The sequence below is a fragment of the Mastigoproctus giganteus genome, chromosome 6, assembly GCF_048544385.1.
Source record: "Mastigoproctus giganteus isolate SK-2022 chromosome 6, ASM4854438v1, whole genome shotgun sequence".
Classification (NCBI taxonomy): Eukaryota; Metazoa; Arthropoda; class Arachnida; order Uropygi; family Thelyphonidae; genus Mastigoproctus; species Mastigoproctus giganteus.
Genome location: NC_143580.1, coordinates 5,576,050 through 5,603,998, shown reverse-complemented (window position 1 = coordinate 5,603,998; position 27,949 = coordinate 5,576,050). Strand labels below are relative to the sequence as shown.

Here is a 27,949-nt window from a genome sequence, read left to right as displayed (position 1 = left end):
TCTCATTAAAGGAGGGGAAAAAAGAAGAAAGACCCACCCAAACTGCGTCATTTTCTATTTTATTTATAACTTAACCACCTAGCGAGGCCTTTAGAATGTGCTGTACTTGATGCGTAAGTTTCCGACAGAACTGTTGGTCCATGAAAGGAAGTAACAAACCACCAGGTAATTAAAAATCCATCTTCTACTCTAACAGACCTTTGTAAAACTTTTCTTTTTTTGGTATAGTTTGGACTCATAATATGCTCAAGATGTTGGACCTCTGTGGACCAGATGGGCCATATCAGCAACTATGAGATACTACGAAGTCCCAGATGTGCAACGCCTTTCGTGGAACGCTGCAATTGCAGTACCAAAAATCTCCGGAAACTAGTGCTGCCATCTGTAGTTTCTCCAAGCAACTATTTTTGATTCCAAAAAGGAACCGCTTATCGGGTAATTCAGCTCTTTACTTTTATAATTAACTTCGACCGACGTATTTAAAAAAGAAAAATGAACCACGCCCATATTCTTGTAAAAGTTTTGAAGCCCGAGTCGCAGTGATAATTATGGTGAGGGGAACAAAGGGGGGCTTAAGAAAGGCTTCAGTTCTGAAAATCGCAGCGTCTGGAGACTACACACCTGCGAGGTGATCTCAGTGAGGTTTTGAAGACCTTGAATGGTTTAAGCAAACTCAATGCTGATGGGTTTCTTCCTCGTGCTCAAATTACGCCAACTGAGGAGGCATAAATTCAAATTGAGGAAGGATGGTTGCAGAATAGAGATGAGGATCTTTATGTTTTCGGCTACAATCCATTTTCAGTGTCGCTTTCAGGCTGCTTCGATTTTCCTCTGAGATTTTGTTTTTCCACACTTGGTGAATGCGCTTTCGATGCAGTTGCTGTGGATACATTAAAAATATCTGCAGTTCTGTTGTTGTTGTTGTGAAGTTTTAGGAACATCAGCGACGAAGCCCATATTTGTCCCATACAGTGGCTGTAAATTGCATGTGTTCTGAGGTGGTTTTTCTGTTTTCTGCACTAAAACTCGAGTTTCCGGGATAAAAAACCCACACTACCCTCGCATCAGACCGACTAACTCAGCCACGTTGTGAAAAGGCCCATACAATTCCTCAAGTCATCGACCGGACTCGAACTCGGGTCTTTTCCACCTAGTGTGCTGAGGACCACGATCCTACCAACTGTGCTACCCACTAAGGCATCATCACTGCATGGTCATAGTCATACAGACATAACGAGAGGTCCTACTTTCATATCACGTGTTTGCTGTTTCCATTATTTCGTCCAGCTTCTGTATCTACTGACTTTGTGCTGATTCTCCAACGAACATGGTTAAATCTTTTCCCTTTGAGTTTCAATTTCATCTTTGGAAAGGATAGATCGCAAGAAGTAGTGTGGTTACTGCTCAACCCAATCTTTGTGATATTTGTATTATAACGCCAATCTTGTGGGAACATCGATATGCATCCACCACAAATATCTCAACGGGCAACCTTCTTCATAACATGATATCGCCAATATGGAGCGCTGCTATGATAAAGCTGATGGAAAACATGAACTCAAAAAGAAAGTATTCGGAAAGCTTAGAATGTATTTACATTCTAAGCTTTCCGAATACTTTCTTTGTATTGGTCCCTCCCCCTTCTAATGGAAGGGTGCCAATTTACGTTCGAAGGCGGATGTGCCTTCAGGGGTTTACGCACTAGCGGGTAAAGAACTTTAGTGAAGATTGCTTAACAACACACCTACCGCGAGCATGTTTGTGATTCATCTTCTTTCTGTTCTCTGTGAGCAGGAAAGAGGCTTCGCTTTGGGGACTCAAAACACAACCTTGTCATCATGGAACAGACTGCGAGGTAAGGATTAATTACTTTTAGAGTGGGTGTAGCCTATACGCCGTTTGGTTATTTAAGTGTGGTCGATGTACCAGTTACTGACGATACGTTTAACTCGAATATTTCGAGTTAATGAACAGAGGTTGAAGATGACCCAAAATTGCAAGCATCATTAATTTCAAAATTTCATAGTGATCCTTAGCTACGACCTAAAATAATTTCTTCCTCGAATTGGTCACTAAAATCATATTTTAATTAAAAATAGTTTCCTCTAAAGTAACAATATTGATTTAAGGTTCGGTGGATTGTAAGACAAGAAGAATATTTCTCTTCTTCCATTCGCTATTAATGCTTCTTTATCGCTGGAAACTCAGTTCACCAAAAGTTACATGGAACTATCCACGTGGAGTTTCAGTTCTCTTGTGCAACGAGCAGGACAGACAGATGTCACGTGCTTGAATCAGTAAGATGCCATTCAAATTATTCAGTGGGCAGAGGGGGATGTCGTCCTTGTTGCCATAGTGTGGTTTATTGACAAATGAATCCATATCTAACTTCTTTTCCTGTGATTACAACCGGAAGCACGGTCCGGTGGAACAAGTTTCATTTTCAAGGAGAAGACTGACATCACGCTACGTCATTAGTGTCTGTAGGAAATTTTCTCAACTTCTTTTCATCATACAGTTCGGATTTCTTTTCTCACTTACTGTGTGGAAATCACAGAAGAAGTCAAGTTGGTTTTCTACATTAAATGTCTTCGTTATGAGCTTGAGTCAAAAATAAGATGAGTTTTCATTTATGCTTCGACTAAACTTCCATTTTGAATTAATTAGCACGAAATTAATCATGTTGTTTGGCATTACAAGAATGCAAAATGGGATGATCTGCGAGATTTCTTTTCTTCTTTTCCTTGGTCGGATTTCAAGTCTTCTAATGTCAAGGTTGGCTCAGATCGTGTTAGTGAAATTATTCTTGTATGGATGGAATCCTTTATTCCACACTCCACCTAAAAATCTCGTCCTCTATCTAAACCTACCTTTTCCAATAAATGTGCTAAGTGTGTTCAAGATAAGAATGTTGCACATCGTAATTAGTTTTTATATCGAAATCTCCAGGTTCAGTTTCTGCCTACAACAAAGCTCACAACAATTGTAAAGCAGTTTTTAATCAGTCAAAATTATATTTTGAACAAGCTAGGACTAGAAAACTTGCCTCTTGCCCAAATGGTAATAGGCCATTCTGGTCTCTTGACAAAGCTCTTGGCCGCAACTTTTGCCCTTCTCTGCTCCCACCTCTGTCCAAACCAGATGGTTCTGTTGTCATTTCAGCCAAGGATAAAGCTGACCTGCTAGCGTTATACTTTTCTTCCCGTGTATTGATAATTTTGGTAAACCACCTCCCACCATTTCCAGTACACTCCATTAAATGCCTCCTGTGGTCTTCAGTCAAATGGATGTCCGAAGAATTTTGAACAGTCTTGATGAGAAAAAAGCGTCAGGTAGGTCCTGATGGGATTTCTTCACTGTTTTTCTAAACCTGGGCTGTTGAGTTTACTTTTGTTCTGTGTCTCTTTTCTCACTTTCTTATTCCAAAGATGTTTTCCCTTCAGCTTGGAAACTTGCTCATATCCAACCGGTTCCTAAAAAACGTGACAAATCCCTCCCATTCAATTATCGTCCCATTGCAATTACGTCTACTCTTTCTAAAGTAATGGAGAAATTTATTAACCGACAATCCTTAAACTGTTTATAAACCTTCTATCTGGTCAATGATCGCAAGTATGGATTCTGTCAGTGGTGATATTCTGGCTTATGTTACCCATTTATAGACAAATTCAGTGGAAAAGTTTGGTGAAACTCAAGCAGTTGCTTTCGACATTTCAAAGGCTTTTTTATCGTATTTGGCATAAAGGTGTTTGGGAAACCTTGCCCCGCACAAAGAGCTTCAACGTCTCGAATATCCACTATCAGTTCCTTAAATGCTGATCTCCAGGTACAACTTAGTTGATTTCCAAAGATAACTCAGTTAATTTTAACCCTTCTAAAATGCCGTCCTATCTTATATCTCACAAAAAGGGTTCTTTTGCTCCTATGCTTATCTTCAATGATACCCTGATTTCTTGGCATATATCACTATTGGGGATTACCTGACTTCTAATCTCTCTTGGCAAAAGCACATTACAAATATTGCTTCCTCTGCATCTAAAAAACTGGTATTCTCTTTCGCTCTCTGAGTTACATTTCTTCCAAACAGCTGTTCACTCTGTACAGATCGCAAATCCACACTACCATGGAATATTGTTCCCACATCTGGGACGAACCCCTAAACCTATCTCAGGCTTCTTGAATCCATTCAGGAGAGGGCAGTTAGGTTAATTAACGACTCCCCTCTAACGGAGTCTCTCCAGTCTCTTTGTCAGAGACGTTCTGTTTCTGCTTTGCCTTTTCAATAGATAATTCCATGGGCACTCTTCTTCCTTTTCTTCTTCTTCATTGGCTTCTATAATTACCGCTCTCTCTCATCCAAAGCACAGAACCAACTTTTTTCATCGTCACTTATTTTTGGAACAGCCTTCCTTCATACGTATTTCCTGAAAATTACATTCTAATGGCAACAAATATCTTCTTTCATCTTCCCAACCTTCAACACATGCACTGTACTAAGTAGTATAAGTTCTACTTTCTGGTATCAACGAATTCCAATGGATGTCCAGTACAAGAAAAAACATGTTCCATTTTGTTACAAGAGGCTAACAGTTAATTAGGCAAATTCTTGCATGAATATTGTCCGTGAATGATCTCATTAGCAAGTCATTAACCTGATTACCTTGTGAAGGTGGTGAGGTCAATGACTCAGTCCAACATACTTGTGTCAGTGACTCACATCAATGTAGCTTTATGGTTATGAACTGTTTTTAAACTTTGAAATGATCCAAATATATGATAGTTGACTACCGGATGAAGTAACTGTGAATTTCTTCCTGTTAGACAGGTTCCAGGGGGACCCATGTGGCTCTACAGCCTGTGGATTGTCGCGATAACTGTAATCAGAGTCTCATCCTTTGGTCCAGGTAAGATCAAATCTTCAGCCTCTATAGAGTACACATTTCACATCGGATCAATATCAAGGAACCATAATCATTAACCTTCATTTCTTGTCCCCCTCCCACAACAGGTAATGCACACGATGTGATCCGAAGAGCCATCCGTTATCCCGATGACGATGGAGTTAGAAGATCGGAAAGATGCATTTCTGCTTCAACTGGAGAGGAAGGTTTTTGCGTGAGTGTTTATTACTGTCGCAGTTGGATTCGATACATAAAAGATAGACCTTGTGATTGGGACGGAGAAATACCTTATTTATGCTGTCCCAGTAAACCACTCAAGTCCAGGGAAAGGACAGGGGATCTTGTTGCAGTGCCAGACTTGAGAGTCAGTTGTAAGTCCATTTAATATATATCAGCTATCGTATTTATTACAGCCTAAGACATCCTTTATCAGAAAATACAAATTATGTCAGAAATTAGAAAAATTGAGGGAAAATATTTTAAGCAAACATGTATATTGCCTATCATTGATATCCAGACTACGCCCAGGACGCTATTCACAATTGAAAGAGTATTCGTACCTGTTAGTAATGACTATATGGTGCAAGGAAGCCAAAGGCTTATGCTGCACCGGCCAAAAAAAAAAAAAAGATTAAAATAATAATAATAAAAAATTAAATAAATTAATAATTAATAGTGCATGGTAAAAGAAAAGGCAATAGACAACCTATGTGTTTCCCTCCTCCTGTAGGTGAACTTTCCAGATAACCTTTGAATTTCCCCAAACTGTCGGCCTCTACCACCCATGAAGGCAACCCATTCCAGTAATTTACAACTCGCTGGCTAAAATAAAACTTCCTGCAGTCCAGTCTAAACATCTCCCCTCCCCCTGTAACTTGAATTTATGTCCCTTAGTTCTAGCATCATTTATAATCTTGAAAATTTTGTCCTCATTCATTTTACTGATGCCTCTCAGAGCCTTAAACACCTCAATCAAATCTCCTCTAAGGTGTCTAGTTTCCAAACTCTGCAACCCACATATTCGAAGTCTTTCTTCATAAGGACGCCCTTTTGCCGATCTCACCAGGCGAGTTACCCTTCTTTGCACCCTTTCAAGAAGCTCGATGTCTTTCTTCAGGTGCGGTCTCCATACTTGAACACAGTATTCCAAGTGTGGTCTAACATAAGCCTTATATAATGGGATTATCACGTCCCTATCTCTACTTGCAAAAGTTCGATAGATCATCGATAGGACACCATGGGCCTTCCTTGCAACCTGTTTACAATGCTCAGAGAATTTCATGTCTGACCGTATCGTAACACCCAAGTCCCTTTCCTCCAGTACTGGGTTTAGTTGTTCTCCACCAAGTGTATATTGAGGTTTTGAGGTTTCTGTTCACCAGGTGTAAGACCTTGCACTCTGTTGGATTAAAGCATAGCTGCCACTTTTCTGACTGTTCTTGAAGTCTATCTAAGTCACTCTGAAGGTCACTGTATCCCTTCATCGACTTCATTTAAGAAAATCAAAAACAACAGTGGTCCCAAGACTAATCCTTGGGGAACCCCACTTCTTTCATCAACCCAATCTGAGGAATAGCCATTTATCACAACCCTCTGCCTCCTGTCCTGTAGCCATCCTGCTATCCATCTAAGAATTTTCCCAGTGATTCCAACCCGTTCCAGCTTATAAAGCAACCGCTCATGTGGGACTGAGTCAAAAGTTTTGCTGAAATCTAAATAAACAATGTCGAAATTATTCCCTAAATCCAGCTCGTGAGCGACCCTTTCGAAATAGCGAACCAGATTTGTTAAACATGATTTTCCCTTTACAAAACCATGCTGAGTATTCTTGAGAATTTCAGTTCGATCCAAATGATCCTGAATTCCACCCTTGATCATTGCCTCCATGATTTTCCCTACTACTGAAGTCAGACTGACAGGTCGATAATATCCAAGTTCACTTTTAGAGCCACTCTTATCTATGGGAGATACATTTGCACTTTTCCAATCCAAGGGAATCTCCCAGAGTCTAGTGATGCTCGCATAATTAGCCTCAATGGTTCAATGCACTCACTTGCCGCCTCCCTTAAGATTATACGGTATATTCCATCAACCCCAGAATCCTTACTCGTCTGTAGGCTCGACAGCTTTTTCATTAAACATGTGAAATTTTAACATCATTAATTACATATTTTCAGCTTCACTCCCATAATTTCTCACTGATATAACACGTACTTAACGTTTCTATTGCGATTAATAAAATAAGGAAATACTGATAATTCAAGAATAATGTATTTAGTAAACTGATAACAAAAAATGCACAAAAAGTAAAGACTTAAATGGGCGAACCGAGAATATTTCGTTTCAGCACATCTACCGTATTGCTCATTAATTCTTGCAATCAGCGTACGACAAAAAAAAAAAAAAAAAACAACAATATCCAGTGCCTCTATTGAATCCAATTTTAATGAAATTCGGGAACGAATGGACATATCTTTTTCTCAGAGACCCAAATATAAAATTTCATGAAAATCCATCAACTGAGTTGAGTTATTGCATGCGGATGGACAAAGAAATAATAATTGTGGTATTTCCCGATTTTAATGAAATTGGGAACATTTAACCGAATACCACTTTATGATCACCAAAGAGCACCACTTTAAAACAGAAAAAAAAAAAATAATCCGTAAGAATGTTCCTTCTGGTGGCGAGTCTTGAACCTATTAGTTTTCTCGTAAAGCCTTCTGCAGTCTTTTAGATATGTAGATTAAAATGAATGCAACACGTTGTTCCTTGGACAGCGGCCCTTAGATTATTCGAGCTTTATGAATTGAATTTGATTAGTGTACGTTTTGTCTCTCAAATAGCTTGTGGAAATCGAAGGTTGAAGAGAAGTCTAGAAGACCCCCTTAACAGAACGTTCCAATTGGCCAACTTTACAATAGGAGATAGTAAGTAATGGAGGATTCCTTTAATTAAGTATCAAACATATACTTCTTTCTATTGGTTTTTTCGTGGAGGAATGCTGTGGACACTTTATTAGGTACCACAACCCTTTCATAAAATTCAGGATTTCTCCTTCATTAAAAGCATCAGTTGTTCGTTCTATATTGTATACAGAAGTTGGGTAGATATTTATTTATTTATTATTAGCCTATAAATAAATAGAAGAATACATACCATTTAATCATAACTTTAACCTTGAACCCATCCATCAACCAGTCAACCTGCTCCAGATAGTTTTGTGAAGCTGTTTCCTGTCCACAGCCATATCGAGATCATACTTGTTCATAAGAGGCATAGGAAATTGGAAAGGAAATTGAGCTACATTTCCTAGGATTTACCTCCAGACCGTTTCAAGCAACCCAATTAGCTAAAGAGTTAAGAGCAGTTTGAAGATTATCTGCATCATCTTGACTGTTGATCCATGAGTAAAGTTTCACGTCTCTGCAAATATTAAAATTTTAATACCACCTCCCATCTTTGTCAATGATCTACCACAAATTGTGGTAGATCATTGACAAAGATGGTAAATAAGAGATGCCCAAGAGATGATTCCTGTGGTACTCCTCTCGATGGAAAAAATTCCCTTGAGATTTCCTGTCCGATGATTACCCTATGTTTTCGATATGAAATATAACTCATCAACCAGGATATTAGAGGGTCAAGTGTTCCACAGTGGCTTAGTTTTTTTAGCAAGTGCGAGACACTGGCAAGCCTTAGTAAGGTCAGTGTAGGTCACATCAATCTGTCCTCCGCGATCGACGGTGTCTACAACCTGCTGTCAGATAGTGAGAAGATTAGTGGTAGTTGATCGGCCCCTGGTAAAGCCATGTTGGATGTCGCAGATGAGGTGCTGAAAATATTCCATTAATCGGTTGTGAATGATAGTGTCCATAATTCTTTCCAGCGAGTTCAGAAGGCAGATGGGACGGTAATTCTCTAGTGAGTGAATTGCTCTGCTTTTTGGGATTGGAATCATATTGACTGTTTTGAAATGAGTAGGGTTAATGCTGGTCTTAATGGAGAGGTTGAATATATGCAATATTAAATATTGAAGATGTGGAAAGCATTTCTTCCACAGTATAAGTGGAATGTTATCAGTGTCAGCTGAAAAATCTTTTGTAAATTTCCGAAGAAAGATGCGCAAGGATATTATGTATATGAACGAATTCAGTGCAAGAATTGATATGAAGAATAGACAAAATTAAATATTTAAGTAGTATAATAACTGGCGCAAATCTCGCTGGTATTGAGTCAAGCAATCGAGTCAACATGGACAAGAATTCCTGCGCGCATGCAGGAATTCTTGTACACGTTGAGTCAACCCACTACGAATCCAGAGAATCCAGGATGTTCAGAGAGTTAAAGGGAAACTTACTTGCTTTTTTAGGTTGGTGTACCTAATAACATGGCCACCCGGTATATTTGTTATTGATTTGTTTTTATCGAGTGCTGAATTAAAGTGTCGTGACTCAGTTGCTTTTTCCTTTAAGGTGGGTATCAAATTCCCTTAAAATGGTATGCAGCGATGGGAGCTAACCCGGTGAAACCGTATTCGTGGCCATGGATGGTAAGTTGGTATGATCGTATTAATTTTTGATTGATTCTCCAGATACATTTCCACAGATATGAACCTTAGACCACTAAGAAACAACCCTTTAGAAGGGACGGTTCCTCTTGTCACATCAGAATTGCTGCAATGTTTATTATTATACTAATTACTGGACATGTGTAATTAAGAACACCTCTCTGTCGAGATAACAAGTCAACTGAATGGAGCATTACTTGTTGCAGGTGGCCATCATGAGGAAAACAAGGAAGGGGCAAAGACATTTATGTGGTGGGTCGCTCATTGGAAGGAGATACGTCTTGACTGCAGCTCACTGTTTTGGAAATGATAAATTTCTGTAAGTACTAAACTTTTGTTTTTGCTTGTAGAGTAGTTAATCGAAAGAAACACAATAAGTTCGACTATTTTCCGACTCCTAAGCATTAGCATTTTTAGAAGTTCTGCGTCTTCCTTCAAGTTTGGCCATCGGACCGAAATGAATATTCCAAGGGCAGTGTCACCATTGTCTAATTTAAATGGATAATGACATCTGTTTCCCATTTTCGAAGATGATTCGTCAAATTCTGCATGAATATTTAGGGAAAAGGAAAGTCTGTTCAAAATTTGTGCTCACAACCTCACGGGTGAGCAGAAGCAACGAAGACTGTCATCGTGTGAAGACGTCATCGACTATACAGTCGAAGAAGTCCTAATTTTCTCAACTGTATTGTCACTGGAGATAAGTATTGGGTGTTTCAGTACGACCCAGAGACGAAGCGTCAGAGCATGCAGTGGACTTCAAAATCATCATCAATACCCAAAAACTTTCGTTTACAGAATACTTTGTGAAGAAGTTCAGTAAGTCATGCTTTTCGAAAAGCAGGTGTGATTCACAAGAAATTCGTACCTGAATGGGAGAGAATCAATGCTGCGAAGGTGCTTCAAAGACTATTGAAGTGCATTTCCAAGGTGAGGTTGCAATTTCGAGAGAAAGGCAACTGGTTCTTTTTTGCTGGACAATACCCGCGCCCATTCTGCAGTTATTGTGACCATCTGTACAATGACATGTTTCTGAAGAAACATGTCATTGTACAGATTAGCCATCCATTCTACTCTCCCGATCTAGTACCAACAGATTTCTTTCTTTTCCCCAAGGTGAAAACTTACAGGAATGTTGAGGACATAAAGAAAAACCTAACGGCCGAACTGAACATCATCTCCTTGGACGCATTACCTGACTCATTTAAGAAACTTTCAGAACGGTATAATAAGTGCATCCAATCAGGTTGTAATAATTTGGTCTCTGTTATCTTCAGCTCAATTAAACCATTACCTTCTCTGGTCATCCAGTTACGCATCTTTCTTTCTTCTGCGAGATGTGTGCACTGGAAAAAATTCATTGGTAGTTCCCTAGAAATCCCTTGAATTCTCTCCACAATGAACTCGTATCCAACAGCATATAGTTGTCTCTTCAGTTTTTACAGCCCAAGAAATACCTCAATTCCACTATAGTCCACCGTCTTGAAACTGAAGCCCTTCTCTTTACCTTCGACCACAGAACCCTCATTGAACACTAACCGCTTTGTTTCCTTATGACGCAGTTTGGATTCTTGATGTGAAAAAAGTCGAGGGTATTAAAACCCCTTGTATTTTACCATAATGAAATTCTTCATCTTCTCTATCTCTAGATGGCACCATGTCTCCGTGATTATATTAGCATTCAACGACCTAATTTAAAACTCTGGCTATCTTCAATGGTAAATTATTTTCAAATATCTGCATCAGTCCATCTGTCAGGGGTTATATTATAATGTAAATTTTACATTATTCTCATTGCACTCTGTAAGTAAGACAGTGAAAAAGAAAGCTAACAGGTTTAAGATTACAATGAATTCTCTATTTAAAAGTTGTTCCTAACCAGCATACGCGTGTATGATTATTTATTTCTACTTACATCCATAATCATTGTTCATCAACAGGAAAGTCCAGCAATACGGTGTCTTACTGGGAGCCAATAAAGTCACTGGAGATGAGAATGCAACCCTGTACGCAGTGGACAGAATCTTGCTTCATGATGGGTATCAGTCAAAGATGTATTACAATGACATCGCGCTGGTTCGTCTTGCAGAAGAGGTAGAAATCACCAGCAACGTTGATGTGGTCTGTTTGCCCTCCCCAGACATGTATTTCGAAGACTTTACCAACGAAAGCGTAGTACTTCTTGGCTGGGGAACGACATCCTTTGGTAGGTGGAGCCACACTTGGATTGTAGCTTTTTCTGTTGATTATTGAAATTTCTCGATTATGATGAACATTTCAAAAAAATTTCAAATTTTCTTTCCTTCTTCCTCAGGTGGGACTCCAAGCGAAACCCTAGAAGAGGTGTATATTCCAGTGGTATCCTTAGCGGAATGCAACCAGTCGTATTCGCGAGTATCGAACAGTGCGTTCCCACGTGGTCTGAGTGAGATGATGTTGTGCGCAGGAGAGGCAGAAGGCGGAAAAGACGCATGTCAGGTAAGGATGTTACTACCCATTAACGATAATCAATTGGGCATAATACAAAGGAGAACTTAATATTGAGGCTAAATGAACACGTCTTTCAACGAGTCATAAAGTTACCTAGTTTAAGAACTCATTTCACAGATTACTATTTGGATTCTTTGACGTTCCTTCCAATATAGATTGGTTTAAGATCGTGCAAAGTTTTAGCATTAGTATTGACAAATAGCCAGCTTATCTGTTCGTCCCTCTAATAAGATGTCTAACTCTTTCATACATTTATGCTAACTTCCACAAGATTAGATGAAAATTTATTCCAACAACAGTTACTCTCTGGTTTAGAGTAAATCTTCTCATATCCAGCAAGCGTCCTTTTCAAATTATGCCTCTTCAAGTGTCTATCCTGAGAAAGATGAAGAATGCCATGAGTACTGAGCTTGCTCTATCCATTCATAGCCTTAAACACTTAAACCAAGATTACGTCTGAGGTTCCTAGTCTACAGACGCTGCAATTTGCAGAATTGAAGCTTTTCATGGCAAGAGCAACCCTCTGTTCCCATCAGCAATCTTCTTGCTCTTCTCTGCATCGAGTCGAACGAACCTACGTCCTTCTTGAAAAGAGGCTTCCAGACCTTGTACTCAAATTGCTACCGTTTACAAGGGGATAATCACCTCCTCGTCTCTGCTCGTAAAATTTCTGTATATCATTGAACAAAACCCCATGAGCTGTCCTAGCAGCCTGATTGCATTGTCAGAGAACTTGATATCTGACTGCACAATTACCCCAAGTCTTTTTTTATTCTTGATTACACTAAGTGTGGTACCACACAGTCGGTATGTTATTCTGGGATTGCTGTAACCCAAAGGTTGGACTACCCATATACTTTACACACTGCTCTATCGCGGAGAACACTGCTGGTTTGGACCCATTAGGTGTTAAGTAGCTGAAGCGTTATTTATTGGTTAAATTCTTTCTATTTTAACTAAACTGCTTTTGTTTTCTTCCAGTTTGACTCTGGGGGTCCACTGATGATTCGGGAAGAAGATTCTTGGGTTCTTCTTGGAATTGTATCCTTTGGCTACAACTGTGGCGAAGCTGGATTTCCAGGAGTGTACACCAATGTCGCCCGCTACCTTCCGTGGATATCTGAAAACTTGGATTCCGTCGAGACTCTAATCTAGGGCTAAGCTGTTCAGTTTCCTTCAATTTTGGTTTTTCATCAAATTATCATCAAAGATCACCAATAAATATTGAATGATGGGGAATTTCAAGTTTTACCCAGTTTGGAAAAGTGTGTTTGGAACTGAATCTTCGACAATGTCTTCACTATTTGGATAAAAAATATACATCAAATAGAAACAAAACTTTAATGTATTTCTTTTAACCAGGTACTAATGGTCGCTGAATCAATAAAGACTTGAACTCCAAATGCGTGAATATTCTGTGACTATTAAAACATAACATTAATCGCACACAGTTAAATATTCCAAAATGTGGTATATATCCCTGAAGTCAGAAGATTCAGAAATCGATGCTTGCAAAGAGAACAGCATCATCAACCATGGTCACCCACCATCAGTTTCTCTGGAGACTTTTCCAAGCGAATTTTCTCTGTGCGTTCGTTATGCACTTGAGAAAGTCGCTGAATGTGGATTTACTTATGAAATTTCTTGGAGTAAACTTCTTAATCAAAGTTGTAGTGTTTAACAGATTTTCAATGTGTACTGCAACAGACAAGTCTGAACACGTCTCTAAGTAGTATGACGACTCTATAATCTGACTTCCTCTATTTCTGTAGAAAAAAAAAAGGTCTTCATTAGTGAGTTCCTGCAAATGGATGGAAAACAGCTCAAGAACATCGTTTACTTGAACTTCTAACTGCAGTTGACCAGCCATGTTTAGAACATCAGCAGTATTTTTTTTCTCATTTGGTCTAAATCCCAGGAAACCAGAAGCAGTCTGGCCACATTGTTCTCCAAACACTATTAAGGTACGCTTCTTTAACCTATTTGCAAGACTTTTTTCATATTCTTCTCTGCATCTAAAATTCATTCGGGGTTCAGTTCTAGTTCTATTGCTTTCATAGGCTTTGAGAAGGTCCTCAATTAAAACCATCAGTCGAAAAAGAAGCAATCACCAAAATAAGCAGTATTGTTGTTCAGGAGATAAAACACATTTTCATGTCGAGTCTGCATCCGAAAAGAATGGAAAATGTCCCGGGAGTTTGTCCAGTAGTAACAGTTCCAGTTCTTCACGGTAGGTCATCTAGAACCACAACCGAATAGCAGTTGGTCTTGATAGATCTGGCAGTTGGTATTAGAGGCATATACACTCAGTGATCACTCCATCCTGCATAGCCCGCAGTATAAAATGCTGGACAGCGTCCTACGCTTGGCAATTTGCATTTGGTAGTGTATGTCAAAATGATAAAATATCAGTTATGGAAGAAGGTAAATATATCGAAGAGTTTAAAAAGAGCATGATTGTAGGAGCCCCTGCGTCGGGTGCTTCCATATTGGAAACGACATGTCTTGTCGGTTGCTAATGGCACACTGCTGTTGAGGTGTATAAAAAAATGGGGTCGAACTGGTCAAACCATCCCCTGCAGAGAGAACTATAAAGGATTACTTAAGGTGTATGATCCGTACAATGCGCTGCACACCGCATTGTACTGGCTCAAGGGCATGGCATTGTTCAACAATTGATATTGCAATATAATATGAGGAATTCAAGAACAACGTCCCAACTGACGATGAGCAGCACGCTCAGACGTATGGAGTTCCACAGCAGACGACTAAAGAGACAGCCTCTCCTCATCGCTGATCGCCAACGGTGAGTGCTGTGGTGTCATTAACACGCTGGTTGGATACTGCAGGACTGAAAACGAGTATGCCGGTCAGATGAGTCGAGATACCTGGTGCAACACTGCGATAGATTCCTCCGTGTGTGGTGCAAGAAACACGAGTCATTGGACCCATCGTGCATGGTGCCCACTGTCCAGGTAGATGGCGGTAATTGCTTAATATGGGGCGCGTTTTGCTGGCAAGAACTAGATCTCTGGTGCGTATGGATCAAAGAGCTTCACTGGTAAGTTCTACCGGCAGCTCTTAGGAAATGTGGACATGTGTATATCTAAGGAAGGCATCTAGAACGTTTGTTCGACTGCGCCTCGTATCTCTGTGAAGAACAGTGTCCCTACAAATGGGCCAGATATGTGTGTGACCTGGGTTTGTGTGTGTTCTGTTGTTATGTTCTGGCCTCTTGGCTACCCAGAAGCATCAGTCACTTGGATAGATGATTCTGGGTACTCGTCCACACCACGGGAAGGTGGGCCAGTCCCAGCAAAACACGTACTGTCTCAAGAGAGACTCTGACCCACCTACTGTTGCCAGAAGGTGGGCCAGATTCCTTTGGTGGACCATTCCAAAAGGAGGAGGAAACAGAAAGAAGAAGGGAAAAATAAATAGAGAAAAAAAGGAAGGAAAAAAAAAAAACACAACCACCCGTGGTGCAGTTAGGAAAAAAAATAATAATAATAATAATAATAAAAATTTAAAAAAAAATAAAAATAATAAAATAATAATAAATAAATAGAAATAAAATAAAAATAATAAAATAAAATAAAGAAAAAAAATAAAATGAAATAAAGAAAGAAAAATAAAATAAAATAAAATGAAATGAAATAAAATAAATGAATAAATAAATTAGCTGCACTAAAGCGGGAACTCCAGACAGAGCACGTGGAAAAAAGAAGTAAAAAGAATAAGAAAGAAGGTGGTGGCATGCGAATACGGAACCTTTAAGTCACTGAAGAGGTATTGTTGGGTGCAGTAACAACGATGTAGCTCTGCTTCCTGCGCTCAAAGACTTGGGATGCATACGATTGGAATGCCTTTAGATTGTCAGGTGTTTGGAGTAGAGGCTCTGGTTGCTGTTCTGAGATACCTGGCACAGCCTGCAGCAGGGTCCTTCTTAAGTCGTCGTACAACCTGCATTCGAAAACAAGATGTTTTCAATTTTCTGACCTGCCGCAGAAACAGCGATTTGTTGGTAGCAAACCCAGCAGATGTAACTTTTCGTTGAGGGACCCGTGTCCGGTAACCAAGTAGGAGGATTCCAAGGTGAGGGAAAGCCAGGTCTTTACCGTTTTCGAGGTTGTGAAAGTGACATGAGGGAGACATTTTCTGGTAACGGAGCCTGTGTGTGTGTGAGGTGTTCCATCTAGACTGCCAAATGTTGACGAGTTCGTTATAACAGCGAGCTCTTTCTGCTTTGGGGTCAGCATTGAGATTCAGTTCTGGGCCCTGTATCTTCGTTAGCATTTTCTTTTTAATTTTGAAGTTTAGCCCTCTGAAGATTACAAAAGATCAAGTGGCAAAGTTCCAGCTATCACCTGGATGGCAGCTGTAGCTCTTAGGAGACCACGTGCACCCTGCCATGTTGCATTTTTTCCCTTGACAGAAACTGGATCTTCCAAGACGATAATGCTTCATGTCATCCGTCCCGCACTTGTGGTTTGTGCCACACGTGTGGTTCGAGGAATACAGTGAAGATATCACCCATCTTGATTGGCCTCCAAATTCGCCTGAGCTGAATCGAATAGAAAACCTGCAGGGCGGGATGTTTTCGAACGGGAAGTGTGGTGTATGGACACGCAAACATCATCTATTCCGATATTGAGGAAAGTTTTATAAGCGAGATCCCTAAGGACGTCCTTAGACATCTACTGGAGTCAATGCTTAGGCGAATAGCGGCTCCTATCCTTGCGAACGATAGTCCAAACGTTATTCGGTAGGTGGTCACAACTGAGTGATCACTGAGTGCAGATGGCGGTAATTGCTTAATAATTTTACCTTCGGTAATTGCTTTTTTCTCATCTTCACCAACTAGGTTCTGCCATGTAATTCACCATGGTTGTGTTAAATGCTTATGGAATTGTGCTCCTTTTTTTAATGTATAAGCGTGGTTTAAAGAGTATTTACGTTTATAAAATATATGACATGGATAGAGATAACTTCGATGAGTCATAGGATACAATTTTATTGCAGGTATTGAAGAGACACACAAGATATCGGTGTTTGGAAATTGTCTTCGAACTCTAAGAGCGACCTATATAGACCATAGCCTCGTAGGCTTACCATAGAGGATTTTCCTTTGTGAAAATTCCCATAGCCTCAAAAATTCTTTTCAGACACCAGTAAAGCGTAAAGGTAAAAGGAAATCAAAGACCCCTGAAACTGTTACAAAAAGGGAAAAAGACAAAACTAAACTTAAAACAAAATTGGATAAAAATAAGACTTTGAATGATGAAGAAGATAAGAACAGCCAGCCTCTCGTTAAAGAAGTTCGAGCTAGTACAGCCAAGAACAGTGAGGGCTATGCAGTTCTTGATTCCCCAAGTGATACAGGGGAGAAAATAGTTAACGTTGTAGTAGGGAGGACCAAGAGATTTCTTTTATATATGGTTTGAACCTCGAAGGATCATTACATGCCTCGGAGGTGTATGTGACATTGACTAAGATAAGAAGGTCTTAGGAGAAATAATGTCTAAAGATTCAAGTAAAATAACAAAACCAGCGTCTAATAGAATTTGTGGTCTCTGGGCTGACGTGGAGGCGGTGACCACAGCTTTGGTTATGGACAACGAGCGCCTTAAGGTACGCTCTAGGGATCTGGGGGAGAGTGCTTCTCAGATAACAGAAATGTTAGATCGCCAGATTAAACTTCATAAGAAGTCTTAGGCAGAGGTAGTGTGGCAGGATCTCAAGTTGGTTGATCCTGTTGTCAACAAGAATAAACCAAGATCAAAACAGAGGATTGGCAATGCAAGTCGGGATAGAACCTTATCAGTTCCTAGAGGTGTGGCTGATCCTCAGAATCTAATTATTTTTAGGCCTACTGAGGACTCTTCCCTGAGTTCGAGTCAGGATATAAAGCAGAAGGCAACACAAGTCATTAAGCGTGACCACAAGGAGATGAAAGTAAAAGGTATCCGTCTCCTTAGGAATAGGGGGATTCTTGTGGAAACCACAAATTCGGTGGATGCTAATAGGATCTATTCTGCTTCTGCTTTGAAAGAGATAGGTCTTACAATGGAGAAACCTCGGTTATCTGATCCAACAGTGTTAATATATGGTGTCCCTCGTGAATATGCTAAGGAGGAAATACTTAGTGACAAATGGGCCTGGAGTACTGGGGTCCATAGTTTAACAGATATTTATTTAAAGTATACCCAGTATAAAATAAAATAAAATAAAATATTTCCAGAAGCTTTCGGAACTCGTGTCCCTTTCTCAACTGACAGAATTTTTGAATACATTACAAGCAAACTGTGGCACGTTACTCATTCGTCATTGTTGTAGCACGGACGTGTGCTGCCTTGCGCCAGTGATCATCCATCAATAAAACGGTTGTCTCTAAGATGGGATGCAGACGCATGCCTTTCTGGCGATTTAATGCCTTAGGGTTGTTCATTATGTTTAGTGACTCTAGCCATAGGCGATGGCGAAAGTGTCGCGCGTGGTCCACTATCTCAAAGTCGCGCTTGGGGTCAAGATCGTGGTTGGTAGCCCAAAAATGTTCTGCAAGCGCGGACTGGTCAGTTTCGGCAAGCCGGATTGCTCTGTCGTGTTCCGTGAGGCGATCCTGGAGACGTCTCGATGTCTCACCTACGTAGCAACTGTTACAGGCCCTACAGGTGATACGGTACACTACATTGCTGCGTAAGACAGGTGTGACAGGGGTCTTCACACTGGAGACAAGTGAACGTAGGTTCCTACCTGGTAATTGCACACATTTTATGTTGTAACTTCTCAGGATCTTCGAGATACGTCCTGACACTCCTGGATAGTACGGAATGTAGGCGGATGATATGCCGACTTGCTTCGGAGGTCTTGGGTTGGAAGTAAGTTCTTGTGCCTGTAACAAGCATCTGTTTAGTACATGGGATGGATAACCGCATCTGGTTAAGTCCGCCTTCACACGGGAGATCTCGTTACGTCTAATTGTGTCGGTGCTGGAATGGCTCCAGGCCCTGGAGAACAGGGTGCGGGCAGTGCTATTGAGATGGCTTGGAGCGTGGCCGGACCCGTAGTTGGTGAATTGACCGCACCACATGGGTTTGCGGTATACTGAGGTCTCTAGATGTGGGCCTACGCGATGCACTAGCACGTCCAGAAACGGGAGCGAACCGTCCACCTCTGATTCTACGGTAAACTTGATGAAATTGGATAGAGAGTTGAGGTATTCTAGTAGTACGGTTTCAGAACCACGTGGTATTATGGTAAAAATATCGTCGACATATCTACACCACGTTGTAATAGGTGTAGGTGGGTTCTGGTGTATCTGCTTCTCCAGATCTTCCATGGCGATGTTAGCTACTACGGAACTGACAGGGGCACCCATAGCAGTGCCATGTACTTGTTTGTAGAGTGAGTCTTCAAAGGTGAAGATGCCGCTAGAGAGGCATAGGTTGAGGGCGGTACAGATGTCATCAGTGGATAGTGACGTCCTGGATTGGAGGCTTAAGTCGCTCTCAAGGAGCCTTCTGGCGCAGTGCACGGCCTGTTGGACGGGAATCGAGGTGAATAAAGAAACCACGTCAAATGATGCCATGACAGAGTTATCAGGGATTGAAATGTCCTTAATGGTGTTAATGAATTCACTGCTGTTTTTAACGGTGTGAGATGTATTACCTATAAGAGGCGAGAGGAGGCTCGCGATGTGTTTGGACAGTTCATACGTTTGGACACTGCAGCAAGACACTATAGGTCTGAGAGGAATACCCGGTTTATGGATCTTTGGTAATCCGTAGAATTGTGGTAGTTGGCAGCCAGTAGCACGCAGAAGATGGTGAGTCGCGGTCGGGATCTTCCTATCTTTAAGCCATGCGTGGACAAGTTTATTAACATTTGCTTCCAGACGTTTCAAGACTTTAACGGGAGGATCAGGTAGAGGTTCATATACGTTAGGATCGAGTAATAGGGCCAAGGCTTTCTCTCGGTAGAGAGAAAAATTCTGTCAGTTGAGAAAGGGACACGAGTTCCGAAAGCTTCTGGAAATATTTTATTTTATTTTATACTGGGTATACTTTAAATAAATATCTGTTAAACTATGGACCCCAGTACTCCAGGCCCATTTGTCACTATTCGATCACTTTATGGCCATAATACCTACAACGATTGTGCACAGTTGCAAAAGTGCTTCCTCTCAATAGCTCGCTACAGGCAACATTTACGCTTCGCCCACAGATGCAAAAGCAATCGAATTATACCTAAAGGGTTCCGATACAAAGCCCCGTTCCACAACTCTCATATGGATCGTACCTGCTTTAACTTCAGCCTACGCACGTTAAATTTATGGATATCCCATCTCCACCGTGAAATCAGGAACGCTGACTACAACAAGTCCAGACTGTTACAACATATACAAGGTAAGGTCTCGCCTATTGTATTTACAAACCTTATACATACCATCTGCCATCGGGCTAGTCAGACCTCGGATACCTACCGTTTACGCCAACAGCGCAAGTTCATAAACTTGAGCATAGAAACTAACTCCTTAAAGACGAACACTCGTTCAGACGACACGACTTCTTTCGTCTTGAATCTAAGTAACAAACAACTGTCCAACGAGCAGCTGAGTGTTTTATCAAACGGTATGAAATTCGCCGTTATACCATCGAAACCTCCCATCACACAGCTCGCTATGGGTATAGAAGCCAGTATTACCAACCTTCCCGAAGAAACTGCCAACGAGATCCGATTCAAGACTGCCGCAGTCCACCGCAACACTCGAAAAACGTGCTCAAACCTCAACCACCGCCAACGTGCCGCCCTGTCATCTATAAGAAAAGACAACTCCATCGTTGTACTTCCTGCGGATAAAGGGCGCCGGACTGTTGTGCTGGACCGATCAGCCTACCGAGAGAAAGCCTTGGCCCTATTACTCGATCCTAACGTATATGAACCTCTACCTGATCCTCCCGTTAAAGTCTTGAAACGTCTGGAAGCAAATGTTAATAAACTTGTCCACGCATGGCTTAAAGATAGGAAGATCCCGACCGCGACTCACCATCTTCTGCGTGCTACTGGCTGCCAACTACCACAATTCTACGGATTACCAAAGATCCATAAACCGGGTATTCCTCTCAGACCTATAGTGTCTTGCTGCAGTGCCCCAACGTATGAACTGTCCAAACACATCGCGAGCCTCCTCTCGCCTCTTATAGGTAATACATCTCACACCGTTAAAAACAGCAGTGAATTCATTAACACCATTAAGGACATTTCAATCCCTGATAACTCTGTCATGGCATCATTTGACGTGGTTTCTTTATTCACCTCGATTCCCGTCCAACAGGCCGTGCACTGCGCCAGAAGGCTCCTTGAGAGCGACTTAAGCCTCCAATCCAGGACGTCACTATCCACTGATGACATCTGTACCGCCCTCAACCTATGCCTCTCTAGCGGCATCTTCACCTTTGAAGACTCACTCTACAAACAAGTACATGGCACTGCTATGGGTGCCCCTGTCAGTTCCGTAGTAGCTAACATCGCCATGGAAGATCTGGAGAAGCAGATACACCAGAACCCACCTACACCTATTACAACGTGGTGTAGATATGTCGACGATATTTTTACCATAATACCACGTGGTTCTGAAACCGTACTACTAGAATACCTCAACTCTCTATCCAATTTCATCAAGTTTACCGTAGAATCAGAGGTGGACGGTTCGCTCCCGTTTCTGGACGTGCTAGTGCATCGCGTAGGCCCACATCTAGAGACCTCAGTATACCGCAAACCCATGTGGTGCGTTCAATTCACCAACTACGGGTCCGGCCACGCTCCAAGCCATCTCAATAGCACTGCCCGCACCCTGTTCTCCAGGGCCTGGAGCCATTCCAGCACCGACACAATTAGACGTAACGAGATCTCCCGTGTGAAGGCGGACCTAACCAGATGCGGTTATCCATCCCATGTACTAAACAGATGCTTGTTACAGGCACAAGAACTTACTTCCAACCCAAGACCTCCGAAGCAAGTCGGCATATCATCCGCCTACATTCCGTACTATCCAGGAGTGTCAGGACGTATCTCGAAGATCCTGAGAAGTTACAACATAAAATGTGTACAATTACCAGGTAGGAACCTACGTTCACTTGTCTCCAGTGTGAAGACCCCTGTCACACCTGTCTTACGCAGCAATGTAGTGTACCGTATCACCTGTAGGGCCTGTAACAGTTGCTACGTAGGTGAGACATCGAGACGTCTCCAGGATCGCCTCACGGAACACGACAGAGCAATCCGGCTTGCCGAAACTGACCAGTCCGCGCTTGCAGAACATTTTTGGGCTACCAACCACGATCTTGACCCCAAGCGCGACTTTGAGATAGTGGACCACGCGCGACACTTTCGCCACCGCCTATGGCTAGAGTCACTAAACATAATGAACAACCCTAAGGCATTAAATCGCCAGAAAGGCATGCGTCTGCATCCCATCCTAGAGACAACCGTTTTATTGATGGATGATCACTGGCGCAAGGCAGCACACGTCCGTGCTACAACAATGACGAATGAGTAACGTGCCACAGTTTGCTTGTAATGTATTCAAAAATTCTGTCAGTTGAGAAAGGGACACGAGTTCCGAAAGCTTCTGGAAATATTTTATTTTATTTTATTTTATTTTACTGGGTATACTTTAAATAAATATCTGAGGAAATACTTGATGATCTTTTCGTTAAAAACTTAAAAGACTATGGTTTCTCCCAAGATGAAGTTAAAGACGAGGTGACTTTCAGATTTAGTTCGGGATCGGGTGCAAAGGTGGTTAATTGGGTGGTCGAATTCAGTCCTCGCATGATGCAGTATATTTTAGATAGCGATAGAATCTATCTAGGATTTACATCACACAGATTCCGTAAGTTTACGATTGTAAGCAAGTGTTTCCGTTGTTTGGGGTATGGCCACTCGGCACAATTTTGTACGCATAAGGAAGTTTCTTGTGGACACTGTGCAGAGGGTGGTCATGTCTATGGAGATTGTCCCCATAAAGAAGACTCTCCAAAATGTATCAACTGCAAGAGACGTGGTAGAGATTACAATCATTCTGTAAGGGATGCCAAGTGTCCAGACTACTTAAAAGCAGTACAACTTAAGGACAGCAGAACCAAACATGAGTGATAATGGTTCAAATTCAACAACAGCGTTGGACGATAAGAATCCAATTTTATGTAATATTATATATGAGGGGATAAAAGTTCTTCAGATAAATGGTCAGCGCTGCAGAGTGGCAATGGATGAGATTAGAATAACAGCATTTGAAAATAATTTTGATATTATTTGCATACAGGAACCCTTTCATTCTTTGCAGGTAGGGGGTGGGGCCCACAAAGTTATGGGTTTTCTCACGTCAGCAAGAATTATTCATTCGCTTGACAAACCTCCAAAAAGTGCCATAGTTGTTATAAACAATGATCTGGTTGTTACCAACATTACAGGTCTGTGCACAGACACTGTGACCTGTTTAATCATCTCTACACCATTCATAATTTTTTCATTGCATCCGTTTACTGTTCGCCTAGTGAAGACATACAATTGACTCTCCATTGTTTGGACAATATATGTACTAATTTCGCTTCTAAAAATCTTATAATAACAGCGGATCTAAATGCCAAATCCAACTTCTGGCACAGCGGTTTTACCGCCCCTAGAGAATTAGCTCTCGAGGATTTAATTTAATCCTACAACTTAAGTGTGCAAAACTTGCCTGACAAGGCGTTCACATTCTCTACTGTGAATGGCGAATCAAACATAGATGTCACTCTTACCACGATTAAAATAGATGAAATTCTAACTGACTGGGATATTATTCCAAACTTTGTGAATAGTGACCACCGCGCTATTGTATTTGGTTTGAAGCCTCGACAGCAATATAATGATTCACAGCCACACGATCTTAATCGTTTCTCAATGAATGCCATTAAATGGAACAAATTCAGAGATTACCTTCTCACTATTTTCTCTGCAGATGTTGTAGATAGTTTAAACGCTATGACGGCAATGGAATTTGCAAATTTCGTCCAGACCCACCTGTATTTGGCAATGGAATACTCAGCAGACAAGAAGAACTTCTGTTCCTTGGTGGTCTTCAGACTTAAGTAACCTGCGAAAGCAAGTTCAACAGGCTAGAAAAGAATTCCAGCGACATAGGCATCTTTCTGCTGAGGATGTTCGGACCTTCAGGAAAGCTTACAGTACTCTAAGGAAAAACTATCAAAAGGCAATTTCCAACTCAAAAGAAAGTTGGAAAAATTTTGTAACCGATATAGGAAATAAAGAACCGTGGGACTTGGTTTACCGGATATCAAGGAGCAAAATGGCTTGCGGAGATGTTTATAACACAGTTAAAGTAGATGGTCAAGAGACTCAAGACTGAATGTCTACGGTGGATTGCATAATTAACAACTTATTCCCCAAAGGATCAGTGTTGGGACCTCTACTCTGGAACGCTGTGCTGGATCAATGGTTAACGCAGGAACACAATGGTATCAGTAAGATAGCCTATGCGGATGATTTGGTGATCGTTGCTGATGGAAACACAAGGAGAATAACTGAAGAGAAAATACAGCCTATCTTGGATGACTTGTTGTCATGGGCTACAGTCAACAAACTGAAAATATCCCCCAGTAAAACCGGTTTTATGACTTTTAAGAACCATTTTAGTCACAACAGAACTCCCAGAATCCGACTAAATAATACCCAAATACCATTTGTATCCCAAACTAAGTATTTGGGAATCACCTTAAATGATAAACCCAGTTTTCTGCCTCACGTGTCAAAACTCAGCGAAAAAATTCGTTTTTTCACAGCCTCAGTTATCAGAATCACAAGGAAAGAGTGGGGATTATCAAAGAAAACCTTGAACCTTTACTATAAAACCATATTCTTGCCTATTATATCATACGCAGCAAGTGTTTGGTATCAAAAAAGTATCGAAGGTAAAAACTTATTTCCAAACAAAGATCAGTTCTTTTGACGATCAGTAATATTCCAAGGACTTTTTCAAACAACGCACTCAAAATACTTGTCGGTACAATTCCTGTAGATTGATATATTGCTTTTCGGGGTTTGATTTACTACCTAAAAAAGGACAGTCTAAGACAATGCTTGTAATTACGACTGAACCCAGCCAGCGACATTAAAAGGGAGAAGAAAAGGCTTTGGAAGGAATTTACTGTTGTCTGGCAAAAAAGATGGGATGAGAGCGAATTTGGGCTTGTAACAAGCAAATATATTGCGCAAGTGGAATTCTCAACAACCCCTGGAGTTATTTCGTGGTTTAGACCTTCTATGACAACTTTTTATCTGCTAACAGGCATGGGTTCCTCCGGGCTAAGTTATTTGAGCGTGGCCTGGAGCCTGATCCGTACTGCACATGTGTGGAATATGAAACGAGATTCGTATACTTTTGAACTGTCCATTGTACTCTCAACTTTGAACGGATTTAATGTCTGCGGTTCCAAACTTATTGGAGAACAATGTAAATATCTTAGTTGAAGACCGTAATAACTTTACTGCTCTGCAAACCTTCTCAAGATCAGTTTTCATATTGAGGACTCAGCTAAGAACTTCAGCTTCTTCTGGGAATTGACTTCACAAATGACCAAAAGACAAAAGGTTTAAGTGTAAACAGAAGATTTAAGTTAATTGTTATTGTGTTGACTTATATAGATTGTTATTGTGTTGATTTATGTTAATTAATGTTGCATTGATTTTGGCCAATTGTTATTGACCAAAGATATATTTGCATATATATATGTAATAATTGTGTGTGTGTGCAAATAAATGAAAAAAATGAATGAATTATGCTTTGAAATACCATCAGCAACCTGCTGGACCATCAACACTATTCTCAGGGCTCTACAAGATAGGGCCGAGATGGCAATTGTTTATCTGGATATTCAGTCTGCATTGGACTGCATAGACGCCCGGTCCCTCCCAACTTTGCGAGAGGGGTGAATACCAGATAAAAAGCAATAGTTTAGAATTCTTAAAGTCGCTGCTAATGACCAGAGTAATTCACCTGACAGTGAATAAAAAATCATTCACAAGGAAAGTGTGTGTAAGTGTTCGTAAGACAGAATTCTTTCTGGGCTTCTCTTTACGGCTGTCATTCACCAATTCCTGTGCCAGCAAACGGAATTCATAAGTTATGCAAATGATTTGAAGCCCCTCTATGGGATCCACGGGACCGATCGATCTGATACTGCTTCCGAAACCATCATTAACAGCCTTAAGAATCTTATTACATACTTAGCACAGCTCTCTCTTAAGATAAATCCAAATAAATCTGCACAAATGGTGTTCTCACTTAAATCACACCCAACTCAATTAAACCTGGAATTCCATGAGGCCCCCGTCCCTCCAGTAACTAAGCACAGAGATCTCGGGGTCATCTTTGATCCTAAACTCAGCTTTAAACACCATGTTACACATGTTCACAACAAGGTCTGCAAATGGCAAGATGACTTGCCAAACTGCACCTTCTTCATGTCACAGAGTCTGAGTACACGCTTCAATACATATACCAATTTCTACAGCCATTTCATTCATTTTTTTTTTCGTTTCATTTTTCCTTTATTTACACAAAAAATACAGCCTCGAGATTTATGTACATCTAAATATATGCAACATTTATATGCAAGATGTATTTAAATGCGCTCTATATATATCTATTAATCTGCGTGTAAATGTGTTCTTGAATCGAGGTGGCTCTCAGGCATAAGCCCAACTCCACCTTGGATACCGTAGATAGTGTAGAATCTCTACAGAGAGGGCCTGGAAAAAGTATATTGTGACTTTGGTGTATCCCACAATGAATCAGGTCCAGCACCCCAAAAATACAGAAGTATTCCTGATCGCGGCGCAAAAGACAACTAACCAGAGCACTAGACCCAACACCATGAATCAGATCTAGCACTCCAGCCACCAGGTACAGTTAGAATCCAATAGGTGAAGGCAATGTTCTTCAAAATATCAGATCCGACGCAAGGAATCGGGTCCAACAAGATACTCCATAAAGACAATCCAGTCACTACGTTAGCCTCAAAGAAACACTCTAAAAACTGCTCTACAGCCAAAATCATGATATTAGGGTCACCTAATGTCATAATTACGGTAGTAGGGTAAATGATTACATCTACCCATATATTTATTTTGTCTGTAAATTGCGTGTTCTCTGGTCGATTTGCCTGTTTTGCTGGACGAAAAAACCCCAGTTTCTGGGGGGAAAAACCTTCTATCTACGCCTGAGACCGACTAACTCAATCATGGAGTGAAAAAAGCCCATAAGAGTACCTCACGTCATCGACGGGATTCAATCTCGGGCCTTTTCCACCCAGTGGGGGGGGGACGGTGGTGATACCACTGTGCTATTGTGCAGACAATATAACGGGACAGTTCATAGCAAGGATATACAGTATGTATTACAAGGATTAAGTAATTCAATTGGTCTTGGTGTTTCTTATAGGAGTATCATTTTCACTGTATCTCTGGTTCACAAAGGGCGATTTTCAATTGAAAATCTCCCACCAATTTTGGATCTTTTCAATTGAAATTGCACTGTTTCCTGCCATCTTTTAATTCTTGAAATTTTGCTCAAGTTCCTTAAACGCAACAACACAAAATTAATGAAATATCATGGATGCTAACGAGACCGTCGACCGTTCAATGTTTCTTTTATAGGAGAAGTGGTTATGCTGGATTTACAGGGCTTACAAGGCTGACAATGACTTACAGGCAGTGGAGCAAGTTTATTGCAGGCAGTAACGACATACCATTCCGCCATCGCTTACCTCCGAGCAAAACGTGTTCGGTTCGACCCTTTTTCGATCATAATTATTCCGGTAGAAGTAAACCATGGAAGAGGATTCATTTATTTGTAAACTACTGTTACCGTGGTAACCGAATTTTTACATTAAAAAAACTCTTGTACGTATTCTCCCTCTTGGAT

General features: G+C 40.8%; 1 protein-coding gene across 2 annotated transcripts; it reads left to right on the top strand.

Annotated features, from left to right (window-relative positions):
- Nucleotides 1-99: 99 nt before the first annotated feature.
- LOC150083848 (trypsin-1-like) lies at nt 100-13,186 on the top strand. Of its 2 annotated transcripts, none has more exons than XM_090375809.1 (9): nt 100-165; nt 4,822-4,904; nt 5,009-5,272; nt 7,748-7,831; nt 9,377-9,453; nt 9,678-9,790; nt 11,412-11,677; nt 11,786-11,949; nt 12,943-13,186. In XM_090375809.1, the coding sequence occupies exons 2-9, from the start codon at nt 4,841-4,843 to the stop codon at nt 13,114-13,116; spliced, it is 1,206 nt and encodes a 401-aa protein (XP_090231935.1). In that variant the 5' UTR covers nt 100-165; nt 4,822-4,840; the 3' UTR covers nt 13,117-13,186. The 2 variants fall into 2 exon arrangements, with proteins under 2 accessions (XP_090231935.1, XP_090231934.1); XM_090375808.1 differs by lacking the exon at nt 100-165 and adding an exon at nt 1,780-1,855.
- Nucleotides 13,187-27,949: the final 14,763 nt, after the last annotated feature.